The sequence below is a fragment of the Delphinus delphis genome, chromosome 1, assembly GCF_949987515.2.
Source record: "Delphinus delphis chromosome 1, mDelDel1.2, whole genome shotgun sequence".
Taxonomy (NCBI): Eukaryota; Metazoa; Chordata; class Mammalia; order Artiodactyla; family Delphinidae; genus Delphinus; species Delphinus delphis.
In genome coordinates, this window is record NC_082683.1 from 90232147 (window position 1) to 90254161 (window position 22015).

Genomic DNA, 22015 nt, shown 5'->3' on the forward strand with positions numbered 1-22015 from the left:
TGGAATTATAATGCTTGCTACCTATTTCCAAGGAGGTTAAAAGGACTAATAAAATTAGGAATTCAATGGCCTAATAAACTATTTAAGCTCAAATAATTACCTAAAATCTGTTCAAAGTAATAAAATTTATAAGTTGTAGGCATCATTAGTAAATCAATTTAAATATTTTTAGATTTGTATTATGCCAAGTTCTAATAAACAAATATTTAAGTTTTTCATTTTCTTTATAAATGATGTAACCAAACAATGGCATCTTTTCAGATTAATAGACTTACACTCTCAGATAATTTATGCACTCATAAATTTATGGTGATAAAGTTATCACCAAAATGATTTATATCACTTAGGAAGCAGGTACCCATATCCATGTCAACTATAAGCCCTTTATTTCCTTTTTCCTTGAAAAGAAAAAAAGACTATACTATGAATAAAAGTATTATATGACTTTCAACATTTTCCTGATCCATTCTTTTGATTTTCTTATCTATATTTTAACTGCACTGGAGCTAACTTAAAAAGCAAACAATTTTATATTTTATAAGTATACAGATAGTGAAAAGCTTTTAGCTGACAAACAAATATGAACTGAATGGATTTGGTTTAAAATATAGATTACAATGATTCGAGCTTAGAATACATATTTGAAGGTTTCTTTCCTCCACAAGAATGCCTAAGAAATTTAATTTTCTGGATTATTTGGGATATCCTGAATAATCTATAAGATTGGGTGGAAAAATTATTTTAAACTTTATCCTCTTACTTTATTTATTGGTCATTGACATATGCCTTTGCAGGGAAAACTGGATGTGAAAGATAAAGGGTGATACATATAAATCCATCAGTACTCTTTGAAAAAAAATTAGAAAATTTGTGTATTATGGTCTGCATGTTTTTGCCAGAATTATGTATGGCAATACTGCAAGGGTCAGTCATTTAAATTAAATATTAAATTAAAGAAAATATTCCTATCGGAAAAATAGATATTATCTTAGTATCTTCTCCATCTAAATCCAACATACTATTCAGAAGTATTTTGTTCATAATAGTAGCACCCTCCAGATACACACACACACACATGCACACACACACACATGCACACTTTCTCTCTCTTGCATAATTTGGCACAGAATCAGGTTATGGAACTACATGTTGATCCTTTCTTACCCGAGCCTGCTGAAGAATGGCCTGGGCCTGAGCTTCCTGAGCAGAGATGATTGGTCCTTTGGAACCATCACCACCATAACGAAACTAAGAAAAGATAACATACAGAAGCTCAAAATAAGAATTTCTCAAATAGGTGCATTAATTACTAGATTAAAAACTACTTACTTAAAATGGTGGGATTTTACAAAAGTCCATGGTAACTCCATCATGAATCATGATACCTAGATTTTTTTTAAAATTTTCTTTCTGTCCATTATAGAAGTTTTCTAGACCATGCTTTACCACTTGTAGAAGAGACTACAGACTCCTTTACAATTTTAAATTCCATAATTTTTGAAAACTATGAAATAAGCTATCATCCATTTCTTTACCTGCACAAACGCTACCCATTCTACTCACTCATTTGTAAAAATTCTAAATGCACTAAGTTCGGTAGTGTTGTAGATCAACTGCTATTTTGTTGAGCAAAACTTCTGGAATCTCTGTGAACACAGAGGAAATCTTCCTTGAGATAGATTCAGTTTGTTTACCTTTTCTTAAGTAATTATACTAGGAAACTGATCCTTTCTGTATCCCTCTATAAAATGCTAAAGCTCCTTTTTCATCTTAACTCAAAATGCAGCATGAATAAATTTCTCTCTATGTTATTATTACTTGAATCTTTATTACATTTAAACAAATAAATTTTTTCCACAAGAACTTGGGCAACTTTATTTAAAAAAATTTTTTATTGAAGTATAGTTGTATTAGTTTCTGTTGTATAGCAAAGTGATTCAATTTTATATATATATATATATATATATAATATATATATATAAAATATATGTGTATTATATTCTTATTCTTTTCCATTATGGTTTATTATAAGATATTGAATACAGTTCTCTGTGCCATACAGAGGGACCTTGTTGTTTATCTATTTTATATTTAGTAGTTTGTATCTGCTAATCCCAAACTCCTAATTTATCCCTCCCCCCTCCCTTCCCCTTTGGTAAGCATAAATTTGTTTTCTAAATCTGTGAGTCTGTTTCTATCTTGTAAATATGTTCATTTGCATCATATTTTATATTCCACATATAAGTGGTATCATATGATATTTGTCTTTCTCTGTCTGACTTACTTCACTCAGTATGATAATCTCTAGTTTCATCAATGTTTCTGCAAATGACATAATTTCATTCTTTTTAATGGCTGAATAGTATCCCGTTATATATATATATATATATATCACATCTTCTTTATCCATTCATCTGTTACTGTTATTCATCTGTTACTGGACACTTAGGTTGCTTCCATGTCTTGGCTGTTGTAAATAGAGCTGCTATGAACACTGGGGTGCATGTATCTTTTTAAATTTGAGTATTCTGTGGATACATGCCCAGGAGTGGGACTGCTGGATCATATGTTAACTCTATTTTTTAGTTTTTTGAGGAACCTCCGTATTGTTTTCCATAGTAGCTGACTCAATTTACATTCCCACTAACAGTGTAGGAGGGTTCCCTTTTCTCCACACCCTCTCCAGCATTTATTATTTGTAGTCTTTTTAATGATGGCCATTCTGACTGGCGTGAGTTGATACCTCATTGTAGATTGGATTTACACTTCTCTAATAATTAGCAATGTTTAGCATCTCTTCTTGTGCCTATTGACCATCTGTATGTCTTCTTTGGAGAAATGTTTATTTAGGTCTTCTGCCCATTTTTTGATTTTTTTTTTGTTTTGTTTTTGTTGTTACTGAGCTGTATGAGATGTTTGTATATTTTGGAAATTAAGCCCTTGACAGTCGCATCTTTTGAAAGTATTTTCTCCCAGTCTGTTGGTTGTCTTTTTGTTTTGTTTATGGTTGCCTTTGCTGTGCTAAAGCTTATAAATTTGATTAGGTCCCATTTGTTTAGTTTTGCTTTTATTTCTAGTACCTTGGAAGACTGACCCAAGAAAACTTTGCTATGATTTATGTCAAAGAATGTTTTGCCTATGTTCTCTTCTAGAAGTTTTATGGTGTCGTGTCTTATATTTAAGTCTTTAAGCCATTTTGAGTTTATTTTTGTGTATGGTGTGAGGGTGTGTTCTAACTTCATTGATTTACATGGGGCTCTCCAACTTTCCCAACATCCCTTGCTAAAAAGATCATCTTTTCCCCGTTGTATATTCTTGCCTCCTTTGTCAAAGATTAATTGACCATAGGTGCGTGGGTTTATTTCTGGGCTCTCTACTCTGTTCCATTGATCCATATGTCTGTTTTTGTGCCAGTACCATGCTGCTTTGATTACCATGGCTTTGTAATATTGTCTGAAGTCTGGGAGGGTTATGCCTCTAGCTTTGTTCTTTTTCCTAAGGATTGCTTTGGCAATTCTGGGTCTTTTATGGTTCCATATACATTTTAGGATTTTTTGTTCTAGATCTGTGAAAAATGTCAAGGTTAATTTGATAGAGGTTGCATTAAATCTGTAGATTGCTTTGGGTAGTATGGCCATTTTAACAATATTAATTCTTTCAGGCAACTTTAAAAAGCAATCTTAAGGTAAAACAAATAATTTTTGGACAATGAATAATACTATAGATATATTGTATTTAAAAAGTATTAGCTAGTGTCTATATGGTAGTAAATAGCATATTAACTTTATGTTAATACATGAAATGCATGTTACTCATATGACTCAGGATAAAGCACATGATTAAAAATATTAAGAAAATCCTCTAAGATTTCTTGTCAAAAAATATAATGAAATAATAAAGCGTCAGTTCTACTGCAGAAATAAATATTTACCAGAATTTTGCTTTAGCAAAATTTATCACAATTTCTGAAGGCTGCTTCATTTCAAGTATCTCTACCTCATACAATGTTTTTTTGATTGATCTATAATATGGTTAAGCAATATTTTTCAGCAGTAGGATGACAAAACATTGGGTCATCTTTATAACTATAAAAAACATACCGGTAACACTAACATGGTACCAGGAGGACCAGGTAAACCATCAGCTCCTGGTAGACCGGGACGTCCTGGGGGGCCCTAGGGAAGTAAATAAAATCATCAAAATTAATCAATAAATAAAATAATTAAATGTATTAGAAACAGAATAACTTTGAATACCATAAGTCTACATTATCTACTTTGTGTTTGTCCTCTACTTCTTGTTTAATCTCCTTTTAGTAAGGATACCTAGAGAGGATTGTATTTCATTGCAGTAGTTTTATATAATTTAAATAATGCACAAATTTATTGCCTACTCAAGGAAGGAGAAAAAAAGGGATTTTACAAGAAGAGTTTCAATAGACTTAACGCAAATGGTCTATTTCTCCATGTGACCCAGGATGTGATCTTCAAATTAAGATGTAGCCTTATTAATTCAGTCTATCAGTATTCAACTAAATAGTCATGGGAGTTTCTGGTAAATATGTCTGAACTCAAAAGGAAGAACTTAATCTAATGTATTGGGTTCATATCAAAATGGAAATTGATTAAAAATAAAAAATTTTCTTACTAATTATAACATAGATAAATGCACATTCTTTCACCTCACTTTTAAAATTATAGTTAGAAAAGTTAAACAAAATTTTGCACAACACTGAATTCATATGTTATCCAAGTGAGAATAATATGTTAAACCTGTAGAATATATTTTAATTCTTTTCATTTATGTTGCATTCTTTTGTTATGAGTCCCTTCACTTACCCTCTCACCAGGGTCACCAGGGGGTCCAGTGGGGCCTTGTAGACCTGGAGGACCCATAAGACCCTACAGAGAAATAAACCATAATCTGAGTTAGATTCCTGATTTTGTTAGTATTCAGGCAAATTCATCCTACCAAAATCAAAGAAGAACTCATATTCATAAATAAACACTCTTCTCCCAAACAATTGCCCTATTTATCTTCCCATAAAAAGAGAACATATAGGGACCACTTTGTAGCTAGCTCAACTCTTCCTCTACGAGGCTGCTCTCAGGGTAGAGACGGACATTCCAAGGAAGAACAGGAAAGGAAATCCTGCCAATGTACAGTCCCTGAGGTGGAAGTTTGTTCCTAGTTCTTACTGAAGAAATGATATACTCATTTAATTAGACTGCAAAAATGTGACAGTGAAGTTGAAATGTAGAAATCATTTATATTCTTTATGGGTAAAAGTATTTAAAGGCATCAGTATAATATATTTATTTCACATGACAAGAATTTAATTAATTCCACAAAAGAAAGAGGATTTCTTACAAAGTCAGATCAGTACAACTACCTGACAATAAAGACACCCTGATGAGTAACATTAGCCTTATTAGGAAATGACAATGGAAGCTGATAGTCACTCCATTCAGAAGTACAGATAAGGCAGCTACAGTCCACTTAGAATTCTCAGCTCTCTTCTTTGAGATATATCTATACCTCTTAAAAAAAAAAAAAGAGGGCTTTTTTTTTACTTTTATAACTTTCAGGCACAAAATTGAAGATGAGGTTAGAAAAGTCAGAGATATTTAAGCAACAAAAATATTTAAAACAAAATTTAATTTCATAGCTCTCAAAAGAATATCATTTGGATAGCCAAATCAGAAAGCGATTGAAGGCCACCGGGTCCTCTGACCAAGTATTTGCCTCTATAATTCAATACTCAAATTAGCCTAAAATGTATAAATTCAACAGTGTAATAGAAATCTTATATCTGATTATTTAAAAAATCAAGACAAAAATAATCTTAAAACATTTACATACCGCAGGTCCTGCTGGCCCTGGTGGTCCTTCAATAAGCATGCCCTACAGTTAAAAAAAGATAGAGTCATTACTAGGGCAATGTGACCCCTAACCTCTTATCTAATTGGCTCTTAGAAAGCACCACATCATTGCATTTTAAAAGGTAAATTATCTGTTCCTACATATAAAACAATTACAAGCATTTTTGCATGGGGAAGGGAGGAAATTAAAAATGATAGAAGACATAATCCCTGTCCTGAGAAAATCTGTGAACTAATTAGCAAGGAAATAAATATTCAGGTAAGTAATATTACAAAGAGAATATGCTAAGTGCTCCCCAAGAGGGCAAAGACATTTAACCAAGTTTTCCCTAGCACCCAGAATAATGCCAGGCACAAAGCAAGAACCTGATAAATATTTGCTGTGTGAATGAAAGGATGGATGAAAGCAGCACCTAAGCACTTTAACTCAGGGAAAGGGGAGAAAAGTCCATGTTAAAGAACTGGACATAAATATAAGTTCTTAAAAAGACAAGAGAATAGAATATTATTTCAGGATAAGAACACAATTCTAGAAAGTTTATGATTCTACTGCGAAAACTGTCTTGTCATTTAAAAAGTTGGTTGTAAATTTTCATAACAAGGACAAATTTATTCTGAAAAATTATTTTTAAAGACTTTGGTGAGCATATGATGTGCTTTCTCAGATTTTGGAGTAATAAACAGATAACAATGTTCTTAGAGATGCATCTTTTATAGTTTTATCTCCTCCATCTTTTATAAAAATTTTACATCCTTGTAGTTCCTGAAATGATTTTCATTAGCTTGAGGCAAATAGTTAAACATACTTCCTTTAGTTCTAATGCAATACTTTTCCCAAATTGCTCATTAGGGAGAACAACAGTAAAATTGACTTCCAGTAAGAATTTGCTTCTTACCAATATCTTGAGTGGTAGTAACATTAATATAAATCTTCAAGTCACTTTTGAAGTGATTTGAAGATTTTTTCCAATGGAAGAAAAGCAAGCAAATTTTAAAAAGAACGTTTTCATATTATTACATGATGTGATTTGAATATGAAACAAATAAGTACTATGTCAAATAATATATTTCTAATAATGTTAAGTTATAGAAATTAGAGGAGAAAATCACTGGACTGGAAAATAGAAGAGGTAAAGTCTGGTCATATCTCAACCGCCAAACATTTGAACCCTTTAGGTCTTAGGTTTCTTAGTTTTTAAATGAGAGAATTAGACTGAAACATTGTCGGCTAGTTTCAAATTCCAAAATTCTGTATCTCTATATTTTTTTGGTGTATTGAAATTCTACTTGCCAGAACTGGCCTTACTAACTCATTACTTGTGGCATTATAAACATTCGGACATTAGAATTTTCAATGGTACTATTACAATGTATTCATACCAGTACTTACCGGTTCAACTACTGCTGGTTCTCCTTTCTGTCCTTTTTCTCCATATGCACCATGGCCATTTATCTGTTGAGTGAAAAATTCAAGCAGCCTGTCTTTAAGTAAATAAGGCCATTTAAGTATTTTTAAAAGATCATTTAATCATCTAAGTGCATTTAAAACAATCTATTAAAATGTGTTTTTAACATAGAAACCTATTAAAGTTTTAAATACTGAAAATATACAAACGGAAACACAATGAACATTAATGCTAAATCTTGAATGAGATTGAACAATTGTTTCTTAAAGACACATTATAAAAAGATAAAGATATCTGTCGACCTCATTATTATCCCAAGGTACTAAGCAAAAAGTGTCATCAAATTAAATTCAATAAAATAGAGGTGGAGGGAAGAAATGGGTAAAGGGGTTCAAAAGGTTAAATAATAATAATTATAATGATAAAATGATAATTAATATGGTGCATTCCTGAGCATCACCAGAAAAGAAAAATAAATAAAACAGTCTAAAAATTAGAAAACAGTCTTAGTACCCAGAATGACAATGACTGTAATTTAATCTTATCAATGCCAAGAAAACTTTTATACAACTCTATTAAAGATTATTCTTTCAAATGAAGACTCCAGTAGTGTGGCCTGAGATACAACTGCTGAAGATCCCCATGAGGAAGAACCTATCAAGGTAACCTAGTAGTGATAAATATTCATAATTTATATAAGAACATAACCTACATTTTAAACCTGAAAAGACATCAAGATGAACACGAAAATACTCCAGAAATAAGACATACAATGACACAGAGCAGAATACTGACTTACACTTGTTTCTGTGATATCTGTTTCTGCTGGAACACCTGGACCAAATTCTTCATTAGTGGGGCTTGTTGGTTTATCTTCATATTCTTTATATTCATAAAAATCATATTCGCCTAAATCTCCATCTACCAGAAGATCAGAGTCCCTGCCGTCTATTTCTTTGTTTTCATATAGCATATCCTCAGAATTTCTCCTCTGGGAATCATAATCCTCTCCAGTTAGATATTCTTCAGTAAATACTTCTTCAACTGGATTTGGCTATTAATTTAAGTTGCAAGGAATTGGAGAACATGAAGTTTACTGTTAGTAAAGCAAGGTAAGCATTTGCAATTACAGTTTGATGGAATGTGACAGGAAGTGGTCTGAATACTACTCAAGCAAGTCTGAAAGCTGGGAAAGACAGCCTTTCAGCATTATTGAAAGAAATATTTTTGTACATTGGTATGTACAAGGAAATATTGCTTTCAAAGAACTTTTGCCAATAAACTGCAAATATTCACATAGATTCAACATGTGTATTTGCTTGTTCCATTGGAAAAAACTTGTTATGCAATTTGATATTTACTTTATAGTTTGACTTGAATAATATATATATATGTATATATAGAAAATATATAGTTAAAGCTTTGCTTAATTTTCAAATCTCACAGAACCTCATAATGAAATATAATTGCTACCAGAAAAGTCATGTAAGTTTGACTCTCAATCCGAAAAATAAAATATTAATGCCAATATTGAGATTTATCATTGCAATATTTATGCAGAGTATCTAGAATGTAGGGAAATATTATATCACCAAAGAGTTCTTTATAGCAAATAAAATGTAAATTATAGTCCTCAGAATTTAATACAATAGAATATATCACTGTGTAGTCTCATAAAGAGTATGAGATTATTCACTTAAAAGTAAAAATTACATCAAAAATACTATCTCAGAGATATAGAAAAATAAAGCTAGTATAATTTCCTTTTTTCATAAATAATTCTCATTAATAGCATAAATCTGAATGATATTTATTAGGTAATTTTGGGCCATATGATTTTGATAAATTAAATAAATTTGATAAATTAAATAATTTATCTTGCTACTTTTGAATTTCATAAATAACTTGTTTGCTATAACATAGTGAATCTAGATGATAGAACAATATTGAATAATACGTAGTGTTACATAAAGTCATGTGAATGAAAAATGTGGCCAAATGATTAATTTAGTGATTGTTAACTAAAATAAAATGTCCAATAACCATAATATTTTTGTATTCTTAAACAATGAGTATATACTGTCATTAGGGGGTGCATATCATCTGGGATCAGAATATTACTATGTTCACAGATCTGAGCAAAAGATGAATGAATTTGGGTATATAAATAAACACCTTGAATCAAGATAACCATTTTTGGAAAATGATTATTTTGGACTAGATGAAACTTGAAATTGGTTCCTACCCTAAAATGTTATTATTCTAAATTATGTGTTTGCATATAAAGTCTCACTAAGTTAATTTGCCTCACTGGGACACATGTTATATAAATTTTTAATAACTAAAATGATTCAGGTATTCCTCATACCAGTTAAACTGAATTGTATACTTATTTTTTTCATAATCAGAATATAGGCATAGTATGAAATTCAGGAAGATTGTTCTATTTGTTCTATTTGTACCTGTATGTACTTAAACATTTTCATAGAAAGGACTGGAAAAGGTTAAGATATAATATTTTAACCATAATTAAGTTTGAAAATGTAAATAGCCACTAAAACCAACTAAGACTATATTTTCTCAAAATATTTGTGTCATAAAAATGCATGATTATTGGTCAGATGGAGTAAATTCTAATTGTATCATTTGATGATACAGTTGTTACTTTAGAGGATTCTCCTCCTCACAGAAGGGTCATGTTGTGAATACCCTTAATCACAACATTTTGAGAAGCTTGCTCAATCCCAGGAGGAATCAAGAAAATGATAGCAGTCAATTCAGTTTGATCAATTTAGCATTTGCATGAAGCAAAGAGTCATGCAAAATCTGAATTGACATTAATTTTAAATGAACTGTTTTTAGTAATAGTGAGCCAATTCTATTGTTTCTCTTACCTCAGTAAAAGAATAAAAATGTCAAACTTTTCAGAGGTTATAGATTCTTCCAGAGTGAAATATACCAAGAAATATTACACATTTTAAAAATTTAATGCTGTCTATGAGCATTACCTCATTTGGTCCAGATACACGCCTAGGAGCTTCTGTTTGGTAACTTTCTGTTCCATAGTTGTATTCTTGAAAATCATCAACAATATTTGCCTAATGGTAAATTCAAAAGAAAATCAATTAGTAAAAATGTATGGTAATCCAAAATCTATGGAAATCATGATTTAACTGGGGTATCGTATTAGCCAAATGAGTATTTATCTAGTTGGGTTAGGACAATGACTCATCATCAGAGATCTTCCAGCTTATCTAGGAGAGATCTTGATTGCTTTTTCTTTGCTACCTTTACCCCTAGCTTGGCTTTTGCTGCTGCTTGATAACTTTTCTTCTTCTTGGTTGCAAATTTTTCAGATTTAGGGGGTGTAAACTTTTTGGACTTTTTCTTTGAGTTAGTGGCCACTGTCTTCGTCTTCATTTTGAAATTGAATTTCTTTTTCTGTAAAATGTGGTGAAAGATGGAATGGAAAACATAAATAAAATGAAAAGGGAAATAAAGAGCATGGATGAAAGGAAGGATAAGCAAAGCAAACCGGGCATCATTCCTTCAGGACAGCTACTGTCAATAAAAATCACAGTTATCAGGTCATAGAAATCAGATGAATGAAAGGTTTATGATAAGTTTGAGGAAAAGTGGACATAAGGAACCACAGGATGACAAACAGCAGGACCCCATACACAAAGGCGCTACTTTGCTTTTACCTCGGTTTGCGCTATTGTCTCTTCAGTTACAGTGGGAGTCTCTGTTACACTTTCAGCCTCTTTATATTCTGCTTCCCCATACTCATAGTCATATTCCATTATATCCTCAGGTGCATACTACATCGCAAAGGAAAAAATATCAGGCAATTTTGTTAGTTGCAGGTAATACTATTAACAAAGTGGTAATCATGTTCTTAACTTTTACTAGTAAAAGTTAAGAGACAAGTAAATACTGTTATTTAAATATTACTTCGTGTTACAAGAAGTAATACTGTCTTATACAGAGTATAATAACAGTGACAAAGCAGGTTTTCTAAGAGCAGAATAGTGGTTAGGATTGTGAGGAAATTAAAAGTTTAGAATATTAATTCAAACTTTTAATTGTTGAATATTAATTCAAACATAGCAATTACATACTTGGACATAGTTGTTAAATAGTCACATTAATTTTGATTTGTAAAAATTGCACATAAGCCTCCTTTATCTTACAGCAATTTCAATGGGTCCTTTTTTTTCCCATTAAACTACATGTTTAAAAATAAATGTATGGAGAGTAGTCTTCCCAAGCAAGAAAGAATTTTCATATCTATTATGAGACGGAAAGGGGAGAGAAACGAAAGGGAACAGAGGAACATGAAATGAGTCTATATTTTATTTGGAATACTGGAACCGATGTAAAAATACAATCTAAAGTTTATTCAGAAATAACTAAATTGCTATAGACTTACTTAAGATCAAAATGAGCACAGAATACTTGTGAACCATTAAAAGATTCAAAATTAGATCTGTTTATAATTAATACATTTCAGTTTTACAAATACTGCATTTTTTCTATTGAAAAAAGAGCATAACACTTAGATACCTTAAACCATGTAAATGTAACTCAAACTGAAAAATGGAATACTAGATTATTCTGTATTAAAAAAAATTTAGGAGAAAAAGGTATGTTTCTCAGTAGAGGGATGTGCAATACAATCATTAATATTGTAAATAACATGCTTGCTCACCTTCAGAGCCAAACACCTCTATCAAAATTTTAATTTTTAAACACCAACATAGGTATTGTGAAACATATTTTAATTATTGGTTTTAATTAAAATAACTGTAAATCCATTAAGATCATATATAACAAAAGATACTAAGCAGCAAACTCAACAAGCTAAAACTCATATATATTTATATATTATTTATAATATATATTTATGTATAAGTATATATATTTATGTATATACACACATATATATTTATTATGTATAATATACATTTATATATATGTATACATATATTTATTATGTATAATACATATTTATGTGTGTATATATACATATATACCTATGTGTGTGTGTGTATATATATATATATATATATATATATATATATATATGCTAAAAGCAACCTATTTGAAATTCCCTAAGTATTATATTTGGTCACATTTTCATTATATCCCAACTGGACCTCTCTTGGTATTTTCAAATTGACAAAATATCTCTTTTAATGTGCCAGAAAAATAACTCTTCACCACATGTCTTTTAGAGAACTGTGATCACTGTGCCTTCTAATTTTAAAGCTCTATTAGATATAGCAATGCAAATGAGTGCAAATTTCACAAAGACATATAATGAGACATGTTCAAAACTGACCCCCTGGCAATATTGTATATCTGGCCCTTAATGAAATACCCTCACTAGAGGAAACTTTTCTAGATGGTTCAGCTGAAGGTCATATTGATATATATAGACATACTTTCAGTGTTTATGATTGTCAAAACTTCAATTTGATTAAATTAATTGAAATTAATTCATAATTTTACCTATCTAGCAATAGTTTAATTTTCATTGAATATACATTTTAAAGACTTCAACAAATCTTCATTCTAGTTAGTATTTGAGTAGAATTTGTTAAAATAGAAGAATGCATATATAACTTTTTGAACATTTGTGTTTCTTCATGACTCTGCAAGCAAGATATAATGCCGACTATTTCTAGGAAAGGTAAAGTATGTATTAATCAATAGCATCATTAAATAAATAAAACAATTAAATACTGAATTTAGATACATATTAAAATAATTAATGGAAACTGAATATTGTCTAATGAATAGTTTTTTTCCATAGTTATAGTCACACATGTTGGAATAAGAAATATGGATTTATATAATTACTAGCTGGCAGCTTGAAGTTAAAACATGAAAAAAGATTAGCCAGGCTAATTTATGCTTTAGAGTTTTAAAATTAAGCAGACTTTTCAGAATCCTATGCATCTATGATGAATTGTAAAAACATAAGACAATATATAAAGGCATAAAGGACTGTAAAAATGGACAATTTAAATGCATCTTAAATGAAGCCTGATATTCAAAGCACCAATTACTTTTACTATCTTTATATCATGTTTTTTTTTTTTCCTTATAGGAGGAAACCTTTTCCAACCTCCATAATTCTCTCCTCTATTTAAACTTTTTCCACATGGAGATCAAGCAGACTAGCTGTGGTCGTGGAATAATGAAGGCAGTAACATGCTTACCTGCTTAGGCACTAAAGCACATGTTTTTCTTAGAGCCATCAGCAGTCAGTGAAAAGAATCACTGCTTCTCTTCTCCTTATTTCTTTATCTAAACAACATGCCCCTTCTGGTGGGTATTGATATACTTAGGACTTTGCTGGTCTACACGAAGCTTTACAACCTATTTTTGGAGATGATTCTCCCTTCTTACTATGGAATTTGGGGGTGTCTCAAAGACAGGTAAAGAAGAGAGAACTACTTGTAATCAATCAGATGTATATATGCAAAAAAACGTGCAGTGATGGAAAGATCTCACCTATGATCTGTGAGTTGCCTAGCATAAGTTATAGTATGTGAGGAGAAAGGGTCTTCTTCTAGAAATGTCAAGTTTGTTCTTATTCAGTTTGTTAGAAAAATAGTGGCATAAGTAAATACCTGAACGTCTTTGAGAACTAGAATATATGATAAATATTGAGGGCAAAAAATATTAAGGTAAGAAATTTCTTTATAAAATATTGTTTTTCCCTTGCTTCTTCTTTTTCCATCCTTTATGTATATATTTAAAAAGAAGAACATCAATTGCCTAGTGTATAAAGGGCATTGTAGTCTGTGTAGCACATTAAGAAAGAACCATATGTAGCTTTAACATCTAATTTCTTATTAAGATATAAGGATAATTTAACACGATGGTTTAATACAAAACCATCATAATTTTAATATTAGTTACTTTGCTATATAAATGGTATTGTGGAGGTTCACATAGAATAACAGTTTGATATTATCACTATGTCTAAATCTATCTTCATTTTACATTTCACTCTATGATGATGATGTGATACTGTGCCAAACACATAAAAAATGTAATCCTAACAATGAATTAAAATATGTTATTTAGAGGATATGAACTATACAAAAGCACAAGTTGAATAAAACACATTTGAGTTAATTTATAAAATAAATTGATATATTTATTAATCCAAATCAGAATAATAAATATGCAATTTTTCAAATTTATTAATTATAAATTAAGCAATATAAAGTACAACATGTATGTTTGATGCTCTATTTTGCACTTTATGTTCTTTATTCACTGGTAACATTGCATTGCTATTTTGTATAGGTAAAACATCTGTAGTGCAATTATTAAAATGCATATTTGTAATATAATGTATTAATGGCTATCATTCAAAAGTAATATAAGGATGGCTTGCTAATTCTGTTGACCAGGTGTTTTTCATACTAGTATATAATAGTTATCTTATTATTGAAGTATCAATGTAATTTAGTACTGGGGGAAAAAGTGAGAGCTGATTCCTCAAAAAAACTTTTCATTGTGACATACTCAACATAGAAACTGTAAGAAATGCTATTATTGCATCACCCAACCAGATTTTCATGAAGGTTTTATTATAGCAGCATGCTCTTTTCCTTATCAGTTGCTTCCAGTAAAAACAAGTTTGATTTATCAACAGAATGTTAAATTTATGAATCAACAACTAAGGTCAAAAAGGGAAAGTCTACTTCTAAATGAATTTAAGACAAAAATGGTTAAAAATATTATTTTGCTTTAAAACAACTCTGCTTACCTGATGTAATAGCATTAAAACATGGGAATAAAACACCTCAAGGTGATATAATAAGAATGCATACCTTCATTCTTCCAAAAATCAGAGCCATATCTGTTACTAAAAAGAACAAGACTTATCTTTCTTAAAACAAAAGCAAAATAAATCTCACCCATCTTGAACACCCATACTAAATGTTATAAATTTTAATATTGAATCACCACATAATCTCTAAGATATAAAAACACTAAAACCTGATGGACATTTTACCTATCTTCTTGGAATTCACAGACTCTTTTAATAAATCATGAGGGAATTCACAGACTGTTTTAATAAATCATGAGGTAATAAAAAGAATGAGGCACTTGAGAACTGAAAGAAGCAAACACAAATATCCAAGTAATTTCTCTTTTTTCTCTCATATTTGCTTTCCTGTTAGCTTCTTAAGACTTTATCCTGTTTTAAAAAAACATTAATATTAAGTCATGGAAAAGATCAGTGCAACAGAATTCACTATCATATCTCAAAAAGGAAAGTAATGTCAAAAAATATATTTCAAGCACTTAAATGGTAAAATCCAAATTGAATTATCATGCAGAAATAACAGTAAATTAAAATTAAGAGATAAGATCCTAACCTATTCTAAATAGTAGAACTCAAAAGATGGTATCTAATAGTATTTTAATAGTCAAGAAGAAAGCTATTTGAGTTATTTTCAAACATAAGGACAGTCTTGATGTCTTTAAACTTCCCCCCTCACCTTCTAAAATTTAGAACTCTTCACCTTGAGAAAAAAATAAAAATATAGATTTGCTGCTAACTAAAGACTCAATTCCTTCCAGTATTTGCTTTCTAATTTCCAGAAAATTCACATTAAAGAATTATCTAAAAATCTGCATAAAGCATACACTGTACTATATTTTTTTTGTTTTTTGGGATATTCAAGTCTGACAAAATTGCTATGGCTAACTTAAATGTACTTATTTTTGGTTTGAGAGAGAATAGAGTCAAATTTCATTATGGTGAATTTTCTTGCAAAAATAGCATGGAAGAATGGTTTCACACCCAAGTTTCAAATAAAGTGACATAATATTAATCAAAGAATATGAATATTTAGTTATGGCAATCAGTTCATAATGCTTTTCATTTCATTGCTCTCTGTATCAAATCTTATTCAAGAAAAAGAAAACTTACATATCAATATAACATAGCCTTACAGAAATGGAAAAAAAAAATCCCTCTAAATATTCAACTCAGCCTGACAACTTTAAGATAGCACTAAAGTCCCTTTCTTATCTGCATGAATTGCCAAAGACCTGTGGATATGGCAAGTATGCCAGAAAATAGTTACCCTTGTCTTGAGGCTGTTTTAATTACTGAAATGCTAAGGACAAAATATATCTTTGAGAAATTATCTTTTTTCTCATCTCCCCCCAAATAAAATATGCTCCTCTACACAGTATATGTGAAGTATCTGTATTTTTAAGAAATTATGTAACAAAATACTTAAGATGGAAACAAACACCAAAAATCTTCTTTAAATCACATATTCTTAGAAATGTTAAAACACTATAAATACAAGGTAAAGTTTAATTAAAAGTGAATAAATGGAGGTGAGCCTCCAAACTGCAAACCTATGTCCTTACCATTGGAATGAGAAAATCTGCCCTTGACCTTACGGTCCTCACCTCATCGATCTGGGGTTCCTGAGCCTGAGAAGCCTTGGGTGCTGAGGAATCACAGTCTGGACTGTAATGCTCACAGTAGTCATACGCTGCTTTGGGGTCACCTATGATCAACAACTGCTGGATGTCCCCCTGCCAAGAAACAAACATGGTTATGTAGTCAGCATATTTGAATACACATATATCCAGAACAAGATTTATCCAAGACACAGTGTAGTTCATCTTTAAATATGAGAAGAAATCGCTTACATTTCAATGTTAAAAACAGTCCTATAGGATTGAGAGAGAAATTCACACCTGTTTAACAAATCAGATCTTCTGCTATATTGTGGTTCAGAGAATCTATAGTATATTCATCTGTTTGCTAAAACTTGGTTTAACTGCATTCACAGTTTACTCTGTGTGGAATAGACAAATGAAATGTGAATAATAAGCTAATAAAAAAGTAAGTAAGATTTTAAAACTATAAAACTGTAATGTATTTCCAATATTAAATAATGGAAGAGTTCGATTGAATTATTTTTTAAGCAAGTTTATACAAGAATTTTTAAATGAAAATATAGATCCAACTATTGAGTTCTGTTAGAGAACTGAATATCAAAAGAAATTTCTACTTACAAATATGAATGAGAAATGCAGAGACCAGAAAAATCCAAATTAAAAAGCATATTTGCTTTTGGCATATTTTTGTTAAAAATGGAGCATCTAAGCATATATCAAACTCACTTATTTAGAAATCTGAATAATTTTAATAAAAAATAAACATTAGAAATAATTAATAGGGTTATCTAAAGAGTTTTAGTTCCAGGAGGTTCTGGAAACTGTGTAAACAAGAGGAAGATCAAATATTTTTCTCTCAAACCCATCTGAATATTTCCACATGGGTCTAATTTGACATGAAACTAGTTTGATATAAATCTATGGGTCATGACCATATTAATTCAGAATTATATTCAGTCCTAGAAGAATGTCTGGGTTAATATCCATTTGACTTGGTGATTCAAGTCCCTGTAAGTCTGAGCTCATGAGTCTGATTCACAGAACTCCTGATATCATTTTGAATAATTTCAAAGTTACTTCAGCTTTCTCTACGTCTGATTAACATAAGCTCTTTAGAGCCTGATGAAAATTTTAGAAGTTTCTAACATTGAGTTAGAGAGCAGGAAAGAATTCATAGCACTTTTATACCACAATATTCATTTATTCATCAACAAATGTGGATTGAGAAGTACTATACACAAGACATTGAACATAGTATCACTGGAGATGGAAACATAAATTTGATGTAATCCTTGCCCTTGGAGAGTGCAATATAGTGGTTAAGATTTAAAACTGTAATAAAATGGAGTATAAAATTTATAACTTGAAAAGATATAGCAGACTCTTGTGAAAAGTGCCAAGAAAAGAATTAAATTATTTGGTTCTAGCTGGCAATCCTTTATTGAATACTGTGGTTCCTATCTTTGGTGTGATAGTTATTTCTATTTGCATTGCTCTTTCTTCTGTCTAAAAAGCACTGTATATTCTTACTCTTAAAATTAGCATTTATGCTAATGGATCATAAATCTATATTTTCATTCATATCACTTTACTGAGATATAATTTACATATAGAATTTATTCCTTTAAAGTGGACAATTCAGTGTTTCTTAGTTCATTCACAGAGTTTTCCATCTATCACCAATGTCTAATTTCAGGAAATTGTCGTCACCCCTAAAAGAAACACCATAACCAATGGCAGTCACACCTTATCTCTTCCTTTGCTAGCCCCTGGTAACCACTGAACATTTCATATAAATGGAATCATACATCATGAGGCCTTTTGTGACTAGCTTCTTTCATTTGTCATGTTTTCAAAGTTTACCCATGTTTTAACATGTATCAGTACTGCATTCCTTTTTTGAAATAACAACTTTCTGTATGAACCTACTATTGAATACATTTTGTCTATCTAGTCAGCTGTTACTAGCTATTTGAGTTGTCTCAACTTAGTATATATTTTGCTATTTGTTTTTTATATGTCATTCCTTTTTTGTTACTCTTTTACTCTCTTATTTTGTGCTATCTTCTTTTGTGCTAAATAGATATTTACTAGTGAACAATTTTAATGATTTTGTTTCTTTTACTATATTTTAGAGTTCTTGTTTTAGTGATTACCTTGGGGATTATAATTATCTTAATTTATAACATTTTTCAGATTAATATCAACTTAATATCAGCACTATACAAAAATTTGTTTCTGTATAACTCTTCCCTTTTCCCCTGCTTTGTAATATTATAGTTATACAAATTACATCTTTATACAATATAAGCCATCAACATAGTTCTATAAATTTTGCTTTATGCAATTGTATTTTAAAACAGATAAGAGAAGGAAAGTGCTATAAACAACAACAACAAAAATTTGTACTGTTTTTATATATACTTATGTTGGTAATTTTACCAGTGTTTTTTTTATTTCTCTGTGTGAATTTGAGTTACTGTCCAATGTCCTTTCATTTCAATCTAAAGGATTCCTTTTTATTTCTGGTAAGGCAGCTCTACTTTTGATACGTTATTTGTTTTTCATAAATCTGGGAATGTCAATTTCTTCTTTGTTTTTTGAAAGATAGTTTTGCAGGATATAGCATTTTTGGTTGACAATCTTTTTCTTCCAGAACTTGGAATATGTCAACCACTGTTTTCTGGCCTCTATGAAATCTGACAAAAAATTAGCTGTTAGTCTTAATAAGAATCTCTTTTATATTATGAGTTATTTTATTATTGATGCTTTGAAGATTCTTTCTTTGTCTTTTGACTGATTATAATACTTTGCGTGTGGATTTCTACAAATTTATCTTGCAGTTTCTTGAGATTCTCAGATATGTAGATTAATGTGTTTCATCAAAATTGGGAAGGTTTTGGTAATTATTTTTTGGAATATGCTTTGTACCTCCTTCCTCTCCACTCTTTTTGGGACTCATTATTATGTCTATGTTGCTATGCTTGATGGTGTCCCACAGGTCTTTGATGCTCTGTAAACTTTTTGCAAGTTTATTCTTTCTTTTCTTCATACTGAGTAATCTCAATTGATTTTCAACTCCCAATCTATTTTGTTCTTTTTTAAGACACTCTACATTTATTTATCTCTATTTGATAAGGCTTCATTCTCATACTTTCATGTAGTTGTTAAGCTGTGGCTTCCTTTAGTTTTTTGTTGTTTTTTTTTTTTAACATACTCATAATTGCTGATTTAAAGTCTTTGTCTGGTAAGTCCAATGTCTGCATGTCTTCAAGGACAGTTCCTATAGATTTGTTTTTCCTTTGTATGGGACATAATTTCCTGATTCTTTGCCTGTCTCATAATTTTTTGTTGACAGCTGCACATCTTAAATGTCACCTGTGGAGACTGGATTCCATTGCCCCCTCCCCTCAATGCTTGTTGTTATTTTGTTTGTGGTTGTTTTTGCTGCTTGTCTGGTGACCTGTTGAAGTAATTATATATGTCAATTTTCTTTGTTTCCTGTGTCCACTGAGGTGTCTGCTCAGTTAGATTAGTGATGAGCAAATGATTGGGCAGAGAATTCCTTAAAAATCTCTCACTATTTGCCAAGAAACTTTGAGTATGTATTTGTGTGTGAGCATGCCTATAATATTCCAACAGTTTACAACTCTGCCTTAGATCTCATTTCTTGCTATGCAGATCCTCAAGGTCAGTAATATTTGAGATATTAGGGTCTCTTCAGGTCTTTCCTGGACCTCAGTGACCTTTATAGACATCTCATTTCCAAACTTTTTATTTTTAGTGTCTTTGTCTGATCCTTGTTTGCTCAATATCCTGACAGTTAAATGAACACCGCCAACTACTTGCTAAAGATCTGCATCTAGAATGTCTCATTAGTAACAGAAAAATGACTAAAATTAAAATGTCAAAAACACACATCTGCCAATAAAAATTTCATTGACATGATATATTACAATGTTTAGTAATCCTTGAGATAAATTTTGTTGAATTCAGAAATTTCTCTACAATCAGATTTAACTGTATTTCTTCAGTTATTTAGTCATTTCATTCAATCATTCATTCAAAAAGTGCTTTGAAAGTGCATGTAACATGTTAATATGTTCAGATAACACCCAAATAAGGAAACACCTACTTTATTTCCCAATAAAACATGAAATAAAGCAGAATCAGCAAATACCCACCCACAAAATTATATGGCTTATAATGGTCATACTATTATTAGTGTGTCCAGCATCAAAATTATTTATTTTTATATGTTATGAGGCAGTACAATCAAACAAATTAGATTGTTTCTGAGATTTTCTTTTATTCTTTTTTGTAAATAGCTAGAATAGACTCTAATATTTAGCTTATGCCTACTGATTTTAAACATTCTCACAGCAAATGAATATAAGTTCTTAAAATTTATTGATAACATTTCTCAAACACTAACTTATGAGTTTAGAACACTGAGTAGCCACAATTGAATTATTATAAATGAGTAATAACTAGTAACAGAGAAATTTGAATATTCTTCATTCTGTTGTTAAAAAAATGCATCATTCAGTACCTCTTGTGTACTGTCATCACTGAGGGTTTCAATCAGAAATTCTGATTCTTGAATCACAGCCTTGCCATTAATTACTTGGAATTATGCAAGTCACTTACCCTAATTCATCATTTGTAAAATGAATGCATTTATTTATTTATTTTTGCGGTACGCGGGCCTCTCACTATTGTGGCCTCTCCCGTTGCGGAGCACAGGCTCCGGACACACAGGCTCAGCGGTCATGGCTCAAGGGCCCAGCCGCTCCGCAGCATGTGGGATCTTCCCAGACCGGGGCACGAACCCGTGTCCCTGCATCGGCAGGCAGACTCTCAACCACTGAGCCACCAGGGAAGCCCAAAATGAATGCTTTTAGAGATCATATCTAAGGTCCTCTTCAGAACTAAAAATTATAGAGTTCCACACTTAACTTATAGATAATATAATAAACCAAATGAAGCTTTTGCTGAAACACAAAAAATTGCCTATCTTATTACATATAGTATTTTTAACAGTATATTTTTTAGAAGAATACTGGTTTCCTGAGTACTCAACTGTTCTAGTCAAGGCACTCCGCTTCATTAAATGGAAGCCTGCCAACCTTTCCACAATAAATTCTTTTTTCAGGTGTTTGATATTCAGCCATTAAATATAGTACTACTGGAAAGAAACTGGAAAATTGTGTTAAAAACCTACAGTACTATTTTCCCTGGAAGGCATTTTATAGTGTTTTATGTTAATCA

The 22015-nt window shown here is 30.8% G+C and overlaps 1 protein-coding gene across 3 annotated transcripts in view; it reads right to left on the bottom strand.

Moving 5' to 3' along the window:
• Positions 1-22015, bottom strand: part of COL11A1 (collagen type XI alpha 1 chain) — a 200861-nt gene that overhangs the window by 114773 nt on the left and 64073 nt on the right. The window contains exons 5-13 of one of the 3 annotated variants that reach the window (XM_060006420.1): positions 16748-16876; positions 10577-10729; positions 10297-10386; positions 8088-8342; positions 7273-7335; positions 5863-5904; positions 4839-4901; positions 4101-4175; positions 1165-1248 (exon numbers count right to left, since the gene is read on the bottom strand). In XM_060006420.1, coding sequence (XP_059862403.1) covers positions 1165-1248; positions 4101-4175; positions 4839-4901; positions 5863-5904; positions 7273-7335; positions 8088-8342; positions 10297-10386; positions 10577-10729; positions 16748-16876 — 954 coding nt within the window. Of the gene's footprint in view, positions 1-1164; positions 1249-4100; positions 4176-4838; positions 4902-5862; positions 5905-7272; positions 7336-8087; positions 8343-10296; positions 10387-10576; positions 10730-10992; positions 11110-16747; positions 16877-22015 lie in introns of all 3 variants that reach the window. The other 2 variants (XM_060006422.1, XM_060006424.1) reach the window with 2 other exon arrangements.